This window comes from Taudactylus pleione, unplaced genomic scaffold (genome assembly GCF_031769625.1).
Source record: "Taudactylus pleione unplaced genomic scaffold, aTauple2 ptg000021l, whole genome shotgun sequence".
NCBI lineage: Eukaryota > Metazoa > Chordata > Amphibia > Anura > Myobatrachidae > Taudactylus > Taudactylus pleione.
In genome coordinates, this window is record NW_028284423.1 from 5,539,654 (window position 1) to 5,557,073 (window position 17,420).

The 17,420-nt window shown below is 41.2% G+C and overlaps 1 protein-coding gene across 2 annotated transcripts in view; it reads left to right on the plus strand.

The window, feature by feature from the left end:
• NR3C2 (nuclear receptor subfamily 3 group C member 2) overlaps positions 1 to 16,827 on the plus strand; it is a 400,488-nt gene extending 383,661 nt beyond the window's left edge. For both annotated transcript variants that reach the window (XM_088448406.1, XM_088448416.1), the window contains exon 9: positions 12,273 to 16,827. In XM_088448406.1, the coding sequence (XP_088304532.1) occupies positions 12,273 to 12,428 (156 nt within the window). In that variant the 3' untranslated portion in view covers positions 12,429 to 16,827. The remainder of the gene's footprint in view (positions 1 to 12,272) is intronic.
• Positions 16,828 to 17,420: the final 593 nt, after the last annotated feature.

Consider the following 17,420-nt stretch of genomic DNA (forward strand, 5'->3'; position numbering starts at 1 on the left):
CTTAAGAAAATGCCATATTTCCCATTTATTATTCCTGAAGCACTATAGAGTAGATAAGAAACAGACTGAATTAAACATAAACTTTAAGAAATGACTGTCTTTACACTTAGCAGATTTTTGTGAGGAGGCACCTATTGCACTGTTGCCATATAAATACAGAGAGAAGATATCAAATTAGCTGAAAGGACTCGATGAGGAAAGCTTGCTTGCCATGTATTGTATGTTTACAGAGAGCACGGGTGATTCACACTTCCTGTTCGTGAGAAAGGTAGATTTGTCATGAGATAATAATTAGTGATTTGTGACTGATGTGGTAATGAGAGTGGTGCTTCTACTATATAACATTTCCTGCTACCCACTCTGAGAGTGCAAAGCACTTTCGTAAGTCAAAATGACAAAAGTGAGCTAAAGGTGAGACGTTTATTACATAACTAGGCAGGAAATTATGGCAAGAGTTTAAGGCACTTGGGAGTTTATTTATGAAAGGTTGATAAATCATTTACAGCCGTCTGAGAATGACTAGCGCCACCTCAGGATGGCATTGTACTTACTCGGACCAGTGAAGTCGGAGTGGTTTTGCAGTATCCTCCCCGGTCCTCATCCGGAGTGTGAATATTCTAATGTTATGTAACTAGAAGAAAAAGGTACAGTATGGTGCTAAGAAGAAATTCAGATCTAGAAAACTCAACACGTTCTCCTAGGTGGTATTAATCAGATTGCTAAACTTGAAACCATTTTAGTGTTACTAATTAACTATATTGAAAGCAAAATGAAAAAGGTCAGCAATTATTTTTTTCTGATTTTTCTCACATTTCTAAATGTATCCCTTTAACTGTGTTACATTACATGTACTCTGGAGTTCTTCAACTTTTTGTATTGTGTACACACTTGTGATAGTAAATGTTTACGCAGTGCCTCCTTTGCATTTCAATACCACCAAATAAGTGTTCATTTATTCCAAGTACTTGAATGTGTTGTAGTGGTTACCAAGTAACTCTTTGTGTCGTACCCTCTCTATTTTGTTTTGAATATGTTCATCACTTACATATTAAGCCGTTATGAATTTTACAGTATGTAACTTGAAATACAGTGTCCCTTAACTCTGTCTTCTGTACCTGTCAGTACGCATACCACAGTCTAATAAGTTTTGTGGCTGTCCATATTGATTTTGTTTTCTTAAATTGCAGTAAATAAAATATTAAACTTTCTTCTTCAGGGTCCATAGGGTCCACAGGAACTACTTGGGGGGGTATGTAATTGGAGTAATCCATTGCACCAAACAGCTACAGCTTTGAAGCTCCCAGCATGCACAGGGCCTCCTCCCTATATACCCTGCCAACACAAACAGGCATTCAGTTTTTTTGTTTGGTGATCGGCAAGTGTCCAGACACACCTTTTATAACAGCAGGACTGCTTAGGCAGTCCTAGGCTTTTTTATTTTGTTGATTTGCCTTAGTTTTGTTAATATATACTGGGTTGATAGTACTAACCTCGCTTGCAGGGAAGCGTCCACATATACTACGACTCCTGCTACCTCAGCTGATGCCGAAACAATAGCTCCTGAATGGGCTTTGGGGATTTCGGCGTGTCTCAGCGAAGCTTAGTTAGCAGCGACGCTGAGGCCCAGACTGCAATCGGATCCAAGGAGATGACAAGGTAGGGCGAGTCCTCGCTTGCGAGTAATCGTGTGCTGCAGTCCTCACTTCCGGTGTAGGAGACGCATCGGAGGCTGCTGCGGGTGAAGGGCTTGTCAGAGTGCCTCACTAAGGCAGCCGGGACCTTATCGTCTGATGCCGGGGGTGTGTAGTAGGCACACTAGCAGTGCACTAGTAAGCGTCTACTGCTGTGAGGCCAACTTATTCGGTAGTCAAGATCGCAGTTTAGGGGAGATAGGTTTTTCATTATCTGGAGCTATTACCAGGCCAGCTATGGCCGTAGCATGAGTGGCTAAGGCTATGGAGGAATGGACAACGTCTCTGGAAGATGGTATGCCAGATGCTACCAGAGAACAGCTGTCTTTATCTCTGCCAAATGTGAGAAACGGCTTCATATGTTGGGGAAGCAGTTATTGATGCAGGTATTCTGGCTTCTAAATTATCGGCAACCTTGGTGGCTGCTCGGAGGACCTGTGGCTAAGGATCTGGAAGGCGGATGCAGGGTCCAAGAGAGAACTTGAGTCTTTACCTTTTGTCGGGAAAGTACTGTTTGGGACGGAATTGGATAACATAGTGACTGTGCTGGCAGCATCTAAAACCGCGCGGTTGCCCTCCACGTTTACTCCTAAGTATAAGACTTCCTTTCGGCCCCCAGGGAAGGGCAAAAGGACAGTCTTTTTCTGGACAGGATATTTCCTGCAGGAAGACAAAGACCAGGAAATCTTGGCCAATCAAACGTCCACCCTCCAAGCCGAGTGTTAAGCCCGCTGCCTGATGGAGCTGGCCTCCCCCAGGGGGATCTCAGGGTAGGAGGCCAACTTCTACAGTTTTCTTACCCCTGGCATCAGACAACTATGGATGCTTGGGTTCAAGAAGTGGTCTCTCATGGGTCTGCCCTTACATTCCTGAGGCATCCCCCTCAGAAGTTTTTTTTTGTACAACTCTGCCTTCAGACACAGTCAAGGCCTTGGCCCTCCAAGAGGCTATTTGTGCCCTCCTGAGGTCAGGGGTTATAATCGCCGCTCCTGTGACGCAACAGGGAAGGGGTTATTATTCAAATTTGTTTCTGATTTTGAAACTAAATGGGTCTCATCACCCTATTCTGAATCTAAAATCTCTCAACAAATTCATCCATGTACCCAAATTCCACATGGAAACCCTACGGTCAATTATGCTGGCAACGGAGCCCTGAGATTTCATGGATTACCTAGACATACAGGATGCGTATCTGCATGTACCTATTGTTTGATCTCACCAAAAGTTTCTGAGGTTTGCGGTGGGTCAGCAACTTTACCAATTCCAGGCTCTGCCCTTCGGACTATCTACAGCACCTCAGGTATTTACCAAGATAATGGAAGTCAGGGAGGCTCATCTAAGGCGACAAGGAGTCAGGATACTACCATACTTGGACGAACTCCTAATATTGGTACAATCTCCAGAAGTTTTACAGCACCATCTCCAAATGACCATTGCCTGTCTGAAGAAGCACGGCTGGTATAATCAATTGGAAAAAATCTTCTCTTTCTCCAACTCAGCAGATGGTACATTTGTGGGCACTGCTGGATTCTCTTGGTCAAAGGATTCTTTTACCAGTAGGCAAGATTGCTGCCCTACAAGTAGGGGTACGCAAACTGTTCTGCAAGCAGAAGGTATCAGTTCACTTAGCAATGCAGGTACTGGGGTCCATGGTAACCACGTTCGACATGGTGGCTTATGTCCAGTTCCAATCCAGGACCCCGCAATGATGGATTCTGTCTCACTGGGATGGTCGGTACCATCTGATAAAGCCTCAAATGATCCGCATCTCACCAGACATTCACCTCTCTTTGGCGTGGTGGCTACAGACGATCTCATTTAGACAAGGGGTCCCCATTATGGATACCAGATTGGGTGCTCCTCACCACAGATGCAAGTCTGCGAGGATGGGGCGCGGTGACAGGTCATCACACCTTTCAGGGAAGATGGACAGCTCAGGAAGGTCACCTACCCATAAATATTTTAGAGGCGTGCACAGGGCGCTCGTTCAGGCGCAGGACCTCTTACATGGCAGGCCTGTCTAGATACAGTCTGACAACGCAACCGCAGTGGCCTACCTCAATCATCAGGGAGGCACACGAAGTTCGGCAGCTATGAGGCAAGTGGCAAACCATCTTTCAGCAATCTTGGCAATATTTATCCTAGGAATCCTCAACTGGGAAGCTGACTTTCTGAGTCATCAGGACATACACGCCAGAGAATGGGCTCTTCGTCCGGACATCTTTCTGTGCCTGGTAGACAAGTGGGGACTACCGGACGTAGACCTCATGGCGTCACGTTACAACCACAAGGTCCCCAGGTATGGGTCCAGAACAAGGGACCCCTTAGCTGCCTTTGTGGATGCTTTGGCGGTGAGGTGAGACTTCGGGTTGGCATACCTGTTTCCTCCGATCTCTCTCCTCCCAAGGGTTGTCAGAAAATTCAAGCAGGAAGGCGGCAGGATGATACTAATAGCTCCTGTCTGGCACAGGAGACATTGGTTCACCGATCTGACATGTCTATCCACAGACAATCTACTTCCTCTACAGCTGGATTTGTTAGTGCAGGGTCCCTGCCTATATCCGCATCTACCTCGGCTGGCTTTGACGGCATGACTCTTGAGTCTTCCATCTTAAAGGCCAAGGTTTTTCAGACGATGCTTAGGGCAAGGAAGCCTGCTTCCGCCCGCATCTATCACAGGGTTTGGCATTCATTTTTTCATTGGTGTTCCCACAGAAAATATGACCCTAAGGTTTTTAGGGTCTCCCGAGTTCTTGCTTTTCTTCAAGCTGGACTAGATTTAAGTCTTCATCTGGCTACCTTAAGAGTTCAGGTTTCTGCTCTGTCAGTTTGGTTCCAGTGCAGAATTGCCACTCTGCCAGATGTTAGAACATTTTTTCGGGGTGTTCTCTATCTGCAACCTCCGTTTGTACCTCCGGTGGCACTGTGGGATTTATCCTTGGTTCTCAGGGTGCTGCAGGCCCCCTCCTTTGAACCCTTAGACACAGTGGACCTCAAATGGTTGACAGGGAAGACGCTTTTTCTCCTCGCTATCTCCTCAGCTCGCAGAGTTTCTGATTTGGCAGCACTTTCATGCCGCTCTCCATTTTTTATTTTTCACCAGAATAGAGCTGCCCTCTGTACAAGGGCAGGTTACCTCCCAAAGGTGGTATCCCGTTTTCATATAAATGAGGAAATTGTAGTCCCAGCCTTTCAGTCTTCTGGCCTTTCTGTAGGTGAAGCGTCACTAGATGTGGTTCAAGCTCTTCGTATCTACGTGGATCGTGCCAATTTCATCAGAAAATCAGAAGCATTTTTTGTGTTATATGGCTTCTCATAAGCGAGGCTGGCCAGCTAACAAGCAGACTCTGGGGCTCGGTTACTGTGTATGACTATTTCTCATGTGTATACTGACCTCCCTGTTCCGAACACGACAGCACATTCTACTCAGTCTGTGGGACCAACATGGGTGTTTAGACATGGCGCCTCTGCAGAACAATTGTTCTGCAGAGGCGCCATGTTTGGACATGGCGCCTCTGCAGAACAATTGTGCAAGGCTGCGACTTGGTCTTCGGTCCACACTTTCATCAAATTCTATGCATTTGATACTTTTTGCCTCCCAGGATGCTTACTTTGGGCGGTGGATTCTCCTTTCTGCTCAGGAGCGTCCCCACCATTAAGGGAACTGCTTTAGGACATCCCCAAAGTAGTTCCTGTGGACCCTATGGACACTGAAGAAGAAAATAAGAGTTATGGTATGACATACCTTAGTTAACTCTTTTTCTTTGAGGTCCACAAGGCACCCACCCTAACGCACCTGAACTCAGTTGGGATCTGTTCTTTTCTTTTTGTGACACTGATTCCATCTTCGTTTCCTTTTTTTCTTTCTTTTTTTTTTTTTTTTTTTTTAAGAGCATTTCTTGTGTACATTGTACTTCCTTCTCCACTTTCCGTCTCTTGCCGTTAGGCTTGTTTACAATTGAATGCCTGTGGCTGTGGGCGGGGTATATAGGGAGGAGCCCATATGCATGCTGGGATTTTCAAAGCTGTAGCTGTTTGGTGCAATGGATTACTCAAACTACATACCCCGCAAGGTGGTTCCTGTGGACCTTATGGACCTTGAAGAAAAATAGTATGAAGAAAAACTAAGGTATGTTATACCATAACTCTTATTAGTACTGTTAGTATGAGCATAAAATAACTATTTTTGTTGTTTTTTTTGGTTTGTCATTGCAAATATAAAAAAAAGCATACTTTACAGTCCTGTAGTATACATAAATCAGTAAACACATTAGGAAAAGCAGGTTTTGTATGCACACATACATGTGTATACTGTATAATATAATATAATGGTGAGTCAGCTGTATAACAGAAAGACCTATACTTATATGTATATGGAAAATGTATCTTTTACTCTAAAGTTGAAGATTTTTAGTAACCTTGGTGTTCCATGACCATATAAAGCTTCATACAATTCTCCAGTGTAACTTTTAAAGGCAGTAATAATTTAAAGCAGGGTGCAGATTATTTCTTTTAACACACGTTTTTGTATTGAGCACTGTCCTGATGACATCACAAATCCCCAGTTATGCTGATAGTCACAGGAGTTATACATTTGTTAATATCACCTGTATATTATAATAATGAAACAGTACAGCTACATCAGAAATAATGCAGTTGTTACTACAACCCCCTTAATATATGCTATTACTATTATACTCCAGATATGATCTTTCTTCATAGCATGACTTGATCACTATAATTCTAAGTACTCAATATTATAATTTATTTATTATCATTTATTTATATGGCGCCACAAGTGTCCCGCATCGCCTTACAAAGTACATAAACAAATTGTAGACAAGCGACTTACAGAACAATACAATACAGGGCAAGAACATGCATAATATATATTGCTACATTAGAGACCATAACACCCAGATAAGCAACAGAGCATAAGCAACCAAGTGTTAGGTGCCCTAGTGGGGAGTAAGAAGTAGATGAAACTAAAGTAGGGAGAGGCACAAGAGGGTAGAGGGCCCTGCTCGTAAGAGCTTACATTCTAAAAATGTAAGTGTCTCCATTCTTATAATGCATTATGCAGACATCAGGGTTCTTTTGGCATTTTATTCAAAGCACTGACATTCATGCACTACGCTCTCTCTCCCAGGCCAGCTTCCTGCAGCCGAAGAATGGTTGCCATTATTTACTGTTCTTTTTAGATGTTTTTACTCTTTCAACCGTTCCATTTTATACCAAAACACAGCTGCATTTACCAAAGGTGGATGGTAGACCTCCACTGCCTCTAGTACACTCCTCACAGCCTGCTCACATGGGCATGCACAATAATGAGCCCACTGCAAATCTCTGATGGCATCAGTGCTACTGGCTATGCTGGTGTTGATATTTTAGCAGAGTTAAACTAATTGCTCCCCAAGGAACAATAGCTTTAGAAACAAAAGACTAAGGCCCTGATTCAGACCCACTCGCAAGCGGCTGTCTGCTCGCAAGTGGGTCGATGGTCTGCACTGAGCATGCGCACGACGGAGGGAGCTCCGTCGTGCACATGCGCCAGACGCGACGAGCGAAGGAAAGTCCTTCGCTCGTTGTGTCTGATCAAAGGGGGCGTGCTGTCGATGTTGATTGACAGCACAACCCCTTTGGTGGGCGTGCCGGGGGCGTGCCTCCCTGACGGGGGCGTTCCCAAGGGAGCGCCTACCGTCAGAAGCCGGCCCACTGACATCACTACTGATGTCAGTGGGAGTGATTTTGGCTCTGATAGAGCCAAAATCACTCCGGGCCTTGCGGCTGAAAACCTCAACCGCAGGCTCCGGATCGCAGTTTCGATGGTCGCGATGGTCACGACCATTGCGGCCATCAAACTGCACGCTCGTATAGGCTGTGGGTGGTGACCCACAGCTATACGAGCGTCCAGGAGGACGCTCCAGAATTATGGAGGGCGGCCCTCATTCAGAGCGTGCCCTCTGCTCAGAGCGTACAGCTCTGAGTGAGGGCCTAAATTTCAAGACATTAAGGGGAAAAGGAGGTGGCATCCTAGCTTTCACCGCTACATCTGCTGATTGGGGCTCAGAGCACACTCTTCTGACATCATGTGAGGTTGTGCATCAGAGGAATGTGTGCTGTGCCCTGATGTAATGATGTAAGGCATTTTACACACACGTATTAATGATTGTTAGGCCAGTGAACTGCATGTACTATCCCAGCTACACAGTGATTCAGAGAGGAGGACAACTTATGAGGAGAAGGAAGGTGAGGCTAAAGAAAGAGAAGGAAGACAAAATGAGGAGGGAAGTATGGAGGAGCAGGATGAGGATAGTGGATTAGTATAATTGAGAAAATGAGTAGAAGGGAAAAGAATCAGGAAGAGGGAGTATAGTAACTCTATCCTCCAGCTCGCAGTTCCGAGCACAAATGGTACACTATTGCCGCAGACGCGAAACAGCCCTTCCCGGCACACCAAACTTATGTTTCGCTGGTATATAAATCTTAATCACAATGTGATGTGACAGCAGTGATTGATATGCGACATTTGTATGTCTGTGTGCATCTAAGTATAAATCTGTATACAAAGTGCTACGATGTAACGGCCGTCGCACTTTTTCATGCAGTCTCAAGAAGCAGTTTTGTTGCATCACGTTGCGGCTAAGACACACCCTTGAGTGAAAAAGACGCTACACCAATCAGTGCAGCTCACTTACGGCTAGGTGTACGAGGACACGTCTATATTCCCTGTTCTATAGTGATTGCCTTCCATTCTGCAGATGGTAGGGCCAACACGGCTGATCCTTTGAGGCGGAGGGAAAAGGTTGTTGATGGCAGAGAAAAAGCGCTGCGTATTGCGGAGCAAACCTGTGTAAAGTGCAGCCTTAGAATAGGATAGGTATGTGACTGTGCACTGGTCTCTGCATCATACTGTATGGCTGTTGTTTGAATGATTTAGGTATTACACACTAGGATGCTCTCTGTATTATATACAAACAATAGGATCCTTTATTTAGGCTGTCGCTAGAATGCTCTTTGTACTGTTTGGCAATCACTAGTATGCTCTCTATGTTGTATATAGGTCCCTAGAATGTTCTCTGTACTGTATTGTGCTCACTATGATGCTTTCTGTATTATATGGTTATCACTAAGACATTTTGTTTATTTTATATCTATCACTAGTACAATGTGAATTATTATGAAAAACAGTGTAACACCTGCTTTATATTACTTGCAATACATTTTGCTTGGCACATTCATTATATTTTTATTTAATTCAACCAGGTAAAAGCATCTATTGTATTGTTAATGCTAGTGTGTAAGCACTAGCATTAGTGTGTTAGCATTAGCACTAGCATGATTCTCTGCAAATCACGTCAACATAATCCGCCACATATATGTAGCGCTGTGATTTGCAGCATTGCAGGGCTAAATGGGATGAGTTGCAGCTCTAACCTTCCACAGTGGCCACCTTCTACTCCCCTCTGGTGGGAAGTGTACTGGAGGGGATTTTATAAATATTGGCAAATGTGATGCAACTACTTTGACTTCAGTGCTAAACCCAGTAGCTCCGTGCTACTGAATTAAGCTACACCACTCCCATAACCAATCCATGTTTTCCACTCACTGGTGTGTTGACTCCTGACCAGTGGTGGTTCCTACCCTCTTGGACAAGGGGGACTGCCCGTGCTGCAGTCCGGAGAGGGTCGGAATTCCGGACTGCCATGTGTACAAACAGCCGTGGGACTGGTGCATGCACATAAACACCGACTTCTAGGGACTGCATCATCCACAACCCCTAGAAGCTGGGTAGGGCTGTCGGGAAGGCAGAGCAGTGGCATCCCTTTGGAAGCACTCTCAATGTTAATTACGGTCTGGACTGATATCACAGGGAGAGAAAAAACCTCCCCCTGGGACTGCCTGTCCTGTGTGTGATTAGCACATAACGCTTCAAACGGGAAGCCACTGCCAGAAAAGCCATTTATTTCATAAGGCGTAAAAAAAAAAATTGTCTTCCTGTGACTTTAGACTCCTAGAGGACAACAGCTGTTCTGAAGAGTGTGTGTGTGTGTGTGTGGATAGGAGTATAGTTCAATCACATCCATATGAGTAGATACCAGTCAGAAGCATATTAGTCACACAAAAATAAATCAGTCTGCTTTACTGCCTATATAATGAAGGAAATAATTAGAGATGCATGAATACACAACATGACAGAATTTAAAGTTTTAAATATTTTACCTAAATATGTTCTTTATTGGTGTATTAACAGTTATATTGATTTATGTTATATTATTATGTAAGTTGTGTTTCAGTCTTAAAATACACATGTTGTAGAGAATGATGTAGGAACTTGGTATATTCGTTCAGAAGTTCTTTGTCATATACCATATTTTTGTGGAAGTCCATGAGTCAGTGGCTTGGTTCTAAAATGAATATGTCCTTAAAGAAAAACGGCAGACCCATTTTTACTTTCCATTGATTATTTTGCTAATAGAGATCAATGCATTTCCATGAATACTCTCAAATGACAGTATTATCAACTTTAAAGAACTAGCTATTAATAGTTAATTATAAAAGGTTCCTACTTTGACACGTGATTTTAATCCACTACTTCACTGTATACTTTTCTGTTATCCGCTAGTCAACAGATGTCATAGCTGTATTTGTACCTCTCCCATCCTAGCATCAGGTGACCTCACAGCAATACTCACCACAGTCATGCAGTGTTTGTCCATTTCATTCAAATCCATTGCTAACAGCTGCATAAACCGAAGCATACAGTTATATGCAAGCTCCATAGTCACATATTAGCAGTAGAATGGGTCATGCTGGAGAGCTCAGTGACTGTCAGCATGGCACTGTCATAGGATTGCACTCTTACAGTCATTTTGTCAAAGTTTATTCCCTGCTAGAGCTGCCCCAGTCACGGTATTGTGAAATAGAAGTACAATGTAAAACCAAATGCTGTAGTGTGTAACAATCACCTGTCCACTGTTGCAGCACTCACTACCTAACTGCCACCAGAAGCAACAAGAACTATATATCCGAGATCCATGGATTGGGTTTCCATGGTCACACACAAGCCATGGATTACCATACATAATGCCAAAGGTTGCTGGAATTATGTAAAGCGCCACCATCTAGCAGTATGACAAACAATCTGGGTATCATGGATGTCAGGAGAAAACTTAGTAGTGGAAGAATAATAGTACTGGGCTGTTTTATGTGGCCTGGCCTTAGTTGCAGTAAAGAAAAGACTTAGTGCTACAGCTTACAGTCATATTGTGTAGCATTGTGTGCTTCTAACTTTGTGGCAACAGTTTAGGGAAGGTCTCTTAAGTCGGGTACACACTATGCTAAGGGTGGGCAATGAGCGGCCCCCAGCTGTTTTAGAACTACACATACAACCTGCCCTGCCACAGTTTTGCTATTTGGCCATGCTAAAACTGTTACAATGCATGCTGAGATTTGTAGTTCAACAAAAGCTGAAGGGCTGATTATTGCCCACCCCTGCACTATACGATCCATTGAACAATCTATCGCTCCGAATGAAGATTGGAACGATACTGTAGATCATGCAGATCGCATAGTGTGCACAGTCTGCCTGCGCACTCCTGCGGTTGCATACTATATTGTCCGGTCAGCCCAACTGGAAGGTATCTCATGCGGCGCCGTTGCAGGTAATGAAGGACAGAGCGAGGGATCACTCCGTTCATTAGAACGCCCAGTGTGTACCCGCGGTAAAGATATGTTGGCCCCTTGGGCGAAATATATGGTCCACGTACACATCGGCAAGTGTGTACCCAGCATTACTATTTTAGCATGACAAAACTGATCCATCAGAAATGGGTTTGTCAAGTTTGGTGCCTGAAGTGACTGGCCTGCACATGTCTGAAATATGTGGGAGATCTTGCAGATGTCTGTAGTAGTAGAGAGGTAATACTTTACTTTTCAACAGATCTGCAGTTGAATGATTGCTTAAAACTGAACAATGTATTTTCCCTGCATGGTGGTTATGTGAAAATTTCTATTTTGGGAATTGGTGGGTTTTTCTTTTAGTTATTTTGAAGCCAATCGTGAAAATGCAATTTATTGATTCACTAAAAACCAAAGAAATCAGTAAGGACCTTAACCATATATTCATGAGGGACTGTTTCCAAGTGAGTTAATAGCCTGCATTCGCATTAATATTGGTTCAGACCACAAAATGGGTTTATGGCTCCCACCACTGTCTATATGTCACATATGCACATTAAATTAAACGTAGCTTGCTGTACATAGGCATAATTATCGTAAAGCTAATTTTATGTTGGACTTCCAATAATACCATACTTGCTGACATTCTGAGATTACCAGCATTGTGAAGCAGGGGGCGGGGCCACGTTGATGCAATCATTGCTCATCTTGCTGTGGAGGTGCTTGGGGGATGGCGGCGGCTATGCGGGTGGTCGAGAGACTTGCCCATTTTTCCAGGCAGCCGGGAGTGCCACCCGATTTTCATTGATAGTTTCGTTATCAATTGTTGAGGCCTTGAATCTTCACACAGCTGAAACTTCGCTATTTTAGTTCTAACAATCTCATAACCTTCTATTTCAGGTGGTCGGCGATTTATTGGAATTCTGCTTCTATACATTTAGGGAATCTCAGGCACTTAAAGTGGAGTTTCCTGCAATGTTGGTGGAAATAATTAGTGATCAACTACCAAAGGTGGAATCTGGGAATGCCAAGCCATTGTACTTTCACAGAAAGTAACTGCAAGTCTTATGGGAGAACTTTGCCTTAAGTTTCCTCAGATTTTTCATGCCCATGCTGGATCCGAGAACCTACATTTTTCATTCAAAAATGGACGATCCACTCTAAGCTAAATAAGGAAAACAAATCGCACTGTTTGGGGACAGGAGAATTGCCAGGAATAAAGAAAGATGCAGCCAGCACCCCCCCCAAACACTTGAAAATTACTCCTATTCCTATGGATGAAAAGCCATATCTTAGTCAATAACTGATTCATTTTGATATTTTAACATTGAAATTTTAAAATATGCCATGGAGTTTCTGGTTTTGTTTGTTTTAATCTGGTTTATGGACAAAGAAAGACTTTTTAATAGGGTATCCTCAGTTTGCACAAACAGTGTATGGTCCTTTTGGGGCATTAAATAGTCTTTCCTTGTATAACAAAAAAAAAGTAAAAAGGAAACCTGTTGTATAAAATATTAAGCAACATTTGATGTTAAATACTCACTTCCTATTTGTGGCATTTTTTGTCCCATGATATCATTCACACTGTAGAAGGAAGGCGATGGCCTCCTTTTTATGTTTGCTGCAGAGATGGAGTTGAACGTGGGCCCTGTGGACAGTCAACCCACTGCAGGGCACAGTCCAGAGTTACTCTGCCGTATAAGCATGCAGCAGTCTTCACATAAACCCCTATCGTGTAATGTAGACATTTGATTAAAAGGAAGATGGTAAGATGTTAAAACAAATGCCCCTGTCTCGGTTTTATATTAGCTATATTGTGCTGGCTTACAGATAATTTTACGCAGTCTATTCTGTACTGTATATTGCTGTATATGTATAAATTGTGAAGGACCTGAATCAAAAATAATTTACGGTAACTTTGTAAATGAAATGAAAAAAAAAAAATCTTTAATGACTAAGGATGAATGGAAAGTATAGGAAAGTATTTTTGAAAGAATTATATTTTGATGGAGAATATTTAAGTACTATCTTTGTCTAAATAAGGTAATTTTTTTTTTGTAAAGTGAAAATGTTTTGCATGGATTCTGAACTGTTTACAGTGTATTTAAGGAAGGGAAAGCTGTGCCTTTTAGCATCATATCTAATTTACCATTTTGCAATATCTGTTTGTAAATAGAGTCACCAACTCCCTTTTTTTCAGTTTATTTAAGCTTTTCTACTTTTCTGTAAAAAGAAAAAAAAGGTTCTACTTTTTGTGTACTGCTTGCAAGTAATACTGGAGCACACTTTCTTGGAATCCTTCCTGTTTCTTTGTGAATTACACTATTTTATCTTTAAAGGCGGACGTACTGTAAGTACTGTATCTTGAAAATGAGCTAAGCGAGGGGTAAAGGCTTCCTGAGAAATTACTGAACACAAAGCCTCTTTTTTTTTTTTTTTTTTTATTATTATTATTATTATTTTGTTCTAAAAAAAAAATTATTTTTAAAGATGTGCATATTTCAAGAGGAATATTTCTCCATACATTGGTCTAGGTTCAGTTTTTAGGGTTATGAAAAAGCGAGGTGTGAGAGGCATGCCAAAAATTAACTTTTTTTTTTTTTTTTTTTTTTAGAGTGCACTTTACTTGCTGTATCACGTGATCCTAATTCTCCATACATTGTATATTCACATTATATAAGTAATTGGGTTGAACTGATAGTACCTGTTGCCATGCCTAGTCTGTGGTGCAGTAGGTTTAGGCTTGGTATGTAAGAGTTTATGAAAATGATATGCATTTTGTACAGGAGAACTATTTGAAAATAAAATTTAATTTTTTTTTTAATGTATGATATTACCGAATAGTATGGATACAATTGCACTTACCAAATGTTAAAAATAAGAGCCTTGAAAATATTTTTCTATTCTTTCAAAGGTGGATACTTTCGGCAAACAGAGGGTCAAACGTGCAACGTGAATACCAGTACAAATTTAGTATTTGGCACTAAGAGTACTATTGGATATTCACTGCTTAAGTTATTGCATTGTTCATTTGAACAATTTAGAAAATAGAGAATTAATAGCACATCAATTTGCAACCTGTGACTTAGTAGTCTTAAACTACAATCCCCCTGCATTTCAAATAAGAGAGCACTTGTTGCATAATATTAATTAACCACCCATCATAATTAATTTTTCTTTGTGCTTGCTGTTATGCTAATAGAATAGAACAATTGGCTAATTTAAATACAGTATGGGATCATTAAAGAATGGAAACAGGGTGTTTTAAATTGCTCACTAGTTACAACAACATGGCAGCTCTTTGCCTGTATATTTATCCATCTAGCTACTTAGAACTAGAGATGAGTGGTTCGGTTTTGGCTCGGATATTCCCGCCAAGTTCATATTTCAGAATGAGGCAAAACTTCATCTTTCACAGACTTCTCGGCTCAGATGTGCATAACAGATGATTTTTTGCCTCGTTCTGAGATCCGAACTTGGTGGGAACATCAAAGCCTAAACCGAACCATTTATCTCTACGCAGAACATGACACAGGCCAGATTCTGCCTCAGCACTCCCTATATTACTCTGAATTCTAAATAGGCATTGATTCAGTGGGTAATATTTTTTTATTTAACAGTAAAAGAAACTGAAAATGTTCTTAAAATGTCTTTGATGGTACATCTGTACAATTTTGCACAATATTTTTTAAATCTTTAGTTAGGGAAATTGGAGCAAAACATTTTCTTTTCTTTTTTTAATCCTAAGAAAACATTACAGCATTAAATAATAGAGTACAAAGTAAGAACAATCTTTTCTCTTTTATAGAATACACCCTCTTAAAGTGCCAGCATGTAAATGACCTTTAGCAGAAGTTGCTAATGAAAAAGATGTGAATTTATACACAGCATGGGAAACTTATAGTTTAATATCAATATGATACATTTTCCTTTTTTTCCATCAATCAATTTTTTTTTAAGACTAAGGGGGAGATTTAATAAAGCTTAGAGAGAGATAAAATTGTGAGAGATAAAGTACTAACTATTTGGTATTTTTCAAACACAGCCTGCACAGTGACCGTTAGGAGCAGATTGGCTGGTGCATTATATCTCACAATTTTATCTGTTTCCAAGCTTTATTAAATCTCCCCCAGAGAATTTTTATTATACATTTTTCTTTAATAGAAAATGTTATTGACCGGTTATTCAGCTGTCCAGTTACTAACAGAACATAGTAAGAGCTGTAGCTTGATAGATTTAAAATCACAATGCTAATCAGTACCAGGCTAGTGAACACTTTAAAGTATAAGTATTCACATTTTTATAAAAGATGCTTATGCTCGAGAGAAGAAAATCCCGCTAGAAGCGGGTAACTCTGCAAGCTGTATGTGAAGGTATTTAAGCAAGGTCTTGGAAATATCCATTCATGCACTGGAACAATACTACATTTTATAGTGGAGTCTTGGTAAGAGGGAAGCACATACTGTGGGATTTGAAAATGGGAATATGAGTGGAATATTAATTATTTTTTTTTAGAATATCTGGTGCAGATAGATTGACTAAAGAGAACAAAATCCCCCACAGGAAATATACACTGTAAAGAATGGGAATGCCACTGGTAGATCGAGAAATCCCTCTATTAAAAAAAGTAAATAAGGCTTATGTACAAAGCACTGCACACCAAATACCTATTTTTATTTACACATCAAGGCATGAGTTTAAAGAAGCCTTAGGCTTATTTTGTACAGATGTCCAGGAGTCTCTCAGAGATCCTGAAACCAGCACTAATACAGGACTAATACCAATTATGAATCCAAGCATCATGTGGTATGCTGGGGCACTCTACCGGATCCATGTTGCACTCTGCGGCAAAGTCCTCAGCAATGTATAGGGTCGTATTCTTACCAATGTTCATAACGTTCTAAAAAGCAGGGTATGGTGTAATTATTCACTAACTTTTATCATTTTTACAAACGAAAACAATAATAAGTAAAGGTGTTTGTTTTTTTTAACACAGTTGTCAGGTAATCTTTTTGCCACACATCTGATTAATATTTTATAGGATCTGTACTACATTACTTGGTATCACAAATATTGTTGCTAATTTTTTAGCAAGGTTGTGTCTGCAATCAGGGTGTAATATAATATTGAAAAGATGGATATGAAATCAGTAGAGAGTTGGGTACATCATGGGGATCTGCATTTGGCCCCAGTTTGTCTCATGGTAGCTTTGTGCATAGGCCTTTGGAAGTGGTAGAGCAGACACTACATTTTTCTATTCTTCTGCCGCCCCAGGTTCATGAATTGTTTGGGACTCTTTAAGCTGATGCTTTTTACCGCCGTATTTGTGTTGCAATCTCATTTGAAACAGTGGCGGCATTAAAATCATGAGAAAGTGTGACAGTTATTTTTGTTGAAGGCCAAACTTCGTTTTTATTTTGACATTTTCTACTAATAAAAAGACCCCTTGCATTAATTTTGCTGTTTTTCCTGTTAATCGACGTATGTCATTACATTCAAGCACATCACTTTTCATGTACTTTTTTTTTATTCAAGCATATATGGTATTCATTAGTTACCGTTTGTTAGTATTATACTGGGTACACACTAGACAATGTCGGAGCAACATATCAGGTACATTGTCTAGTGTGTACCCGCAATATCATCATCATCTAGTGTGTACCATGCAGGTTCGACGGGGGCATATCATTAGCGTGGGCCATGCTGCCGAATGCAGCATGACCTTCGCTCCGTTGCTGCCGGCATCGGCAAGTGTGTATGCACTTGCCGATGCCTGCTCCTCCGCCGGGTCCCGTCGCTAAAGATAGCGACTGGACCTAGTCTAGTGTGTACCCGGCTGTACTCTCACTAGATGCAATGTCACAATTTAATCTATGTTACAACTTTCATGTGATCCAATTTTGCATGTCATTGTTTTTTATTGTTTTTTTGGGGGTGGGCTTGTGCTGAAAGCTGAAAGTTGAATTAACAAATTACAATTAAAATGTTTTAGGTTTTAAACTTTGTAGATATAGATATTGCAACATTTTAATATAATCCCTTAACAAA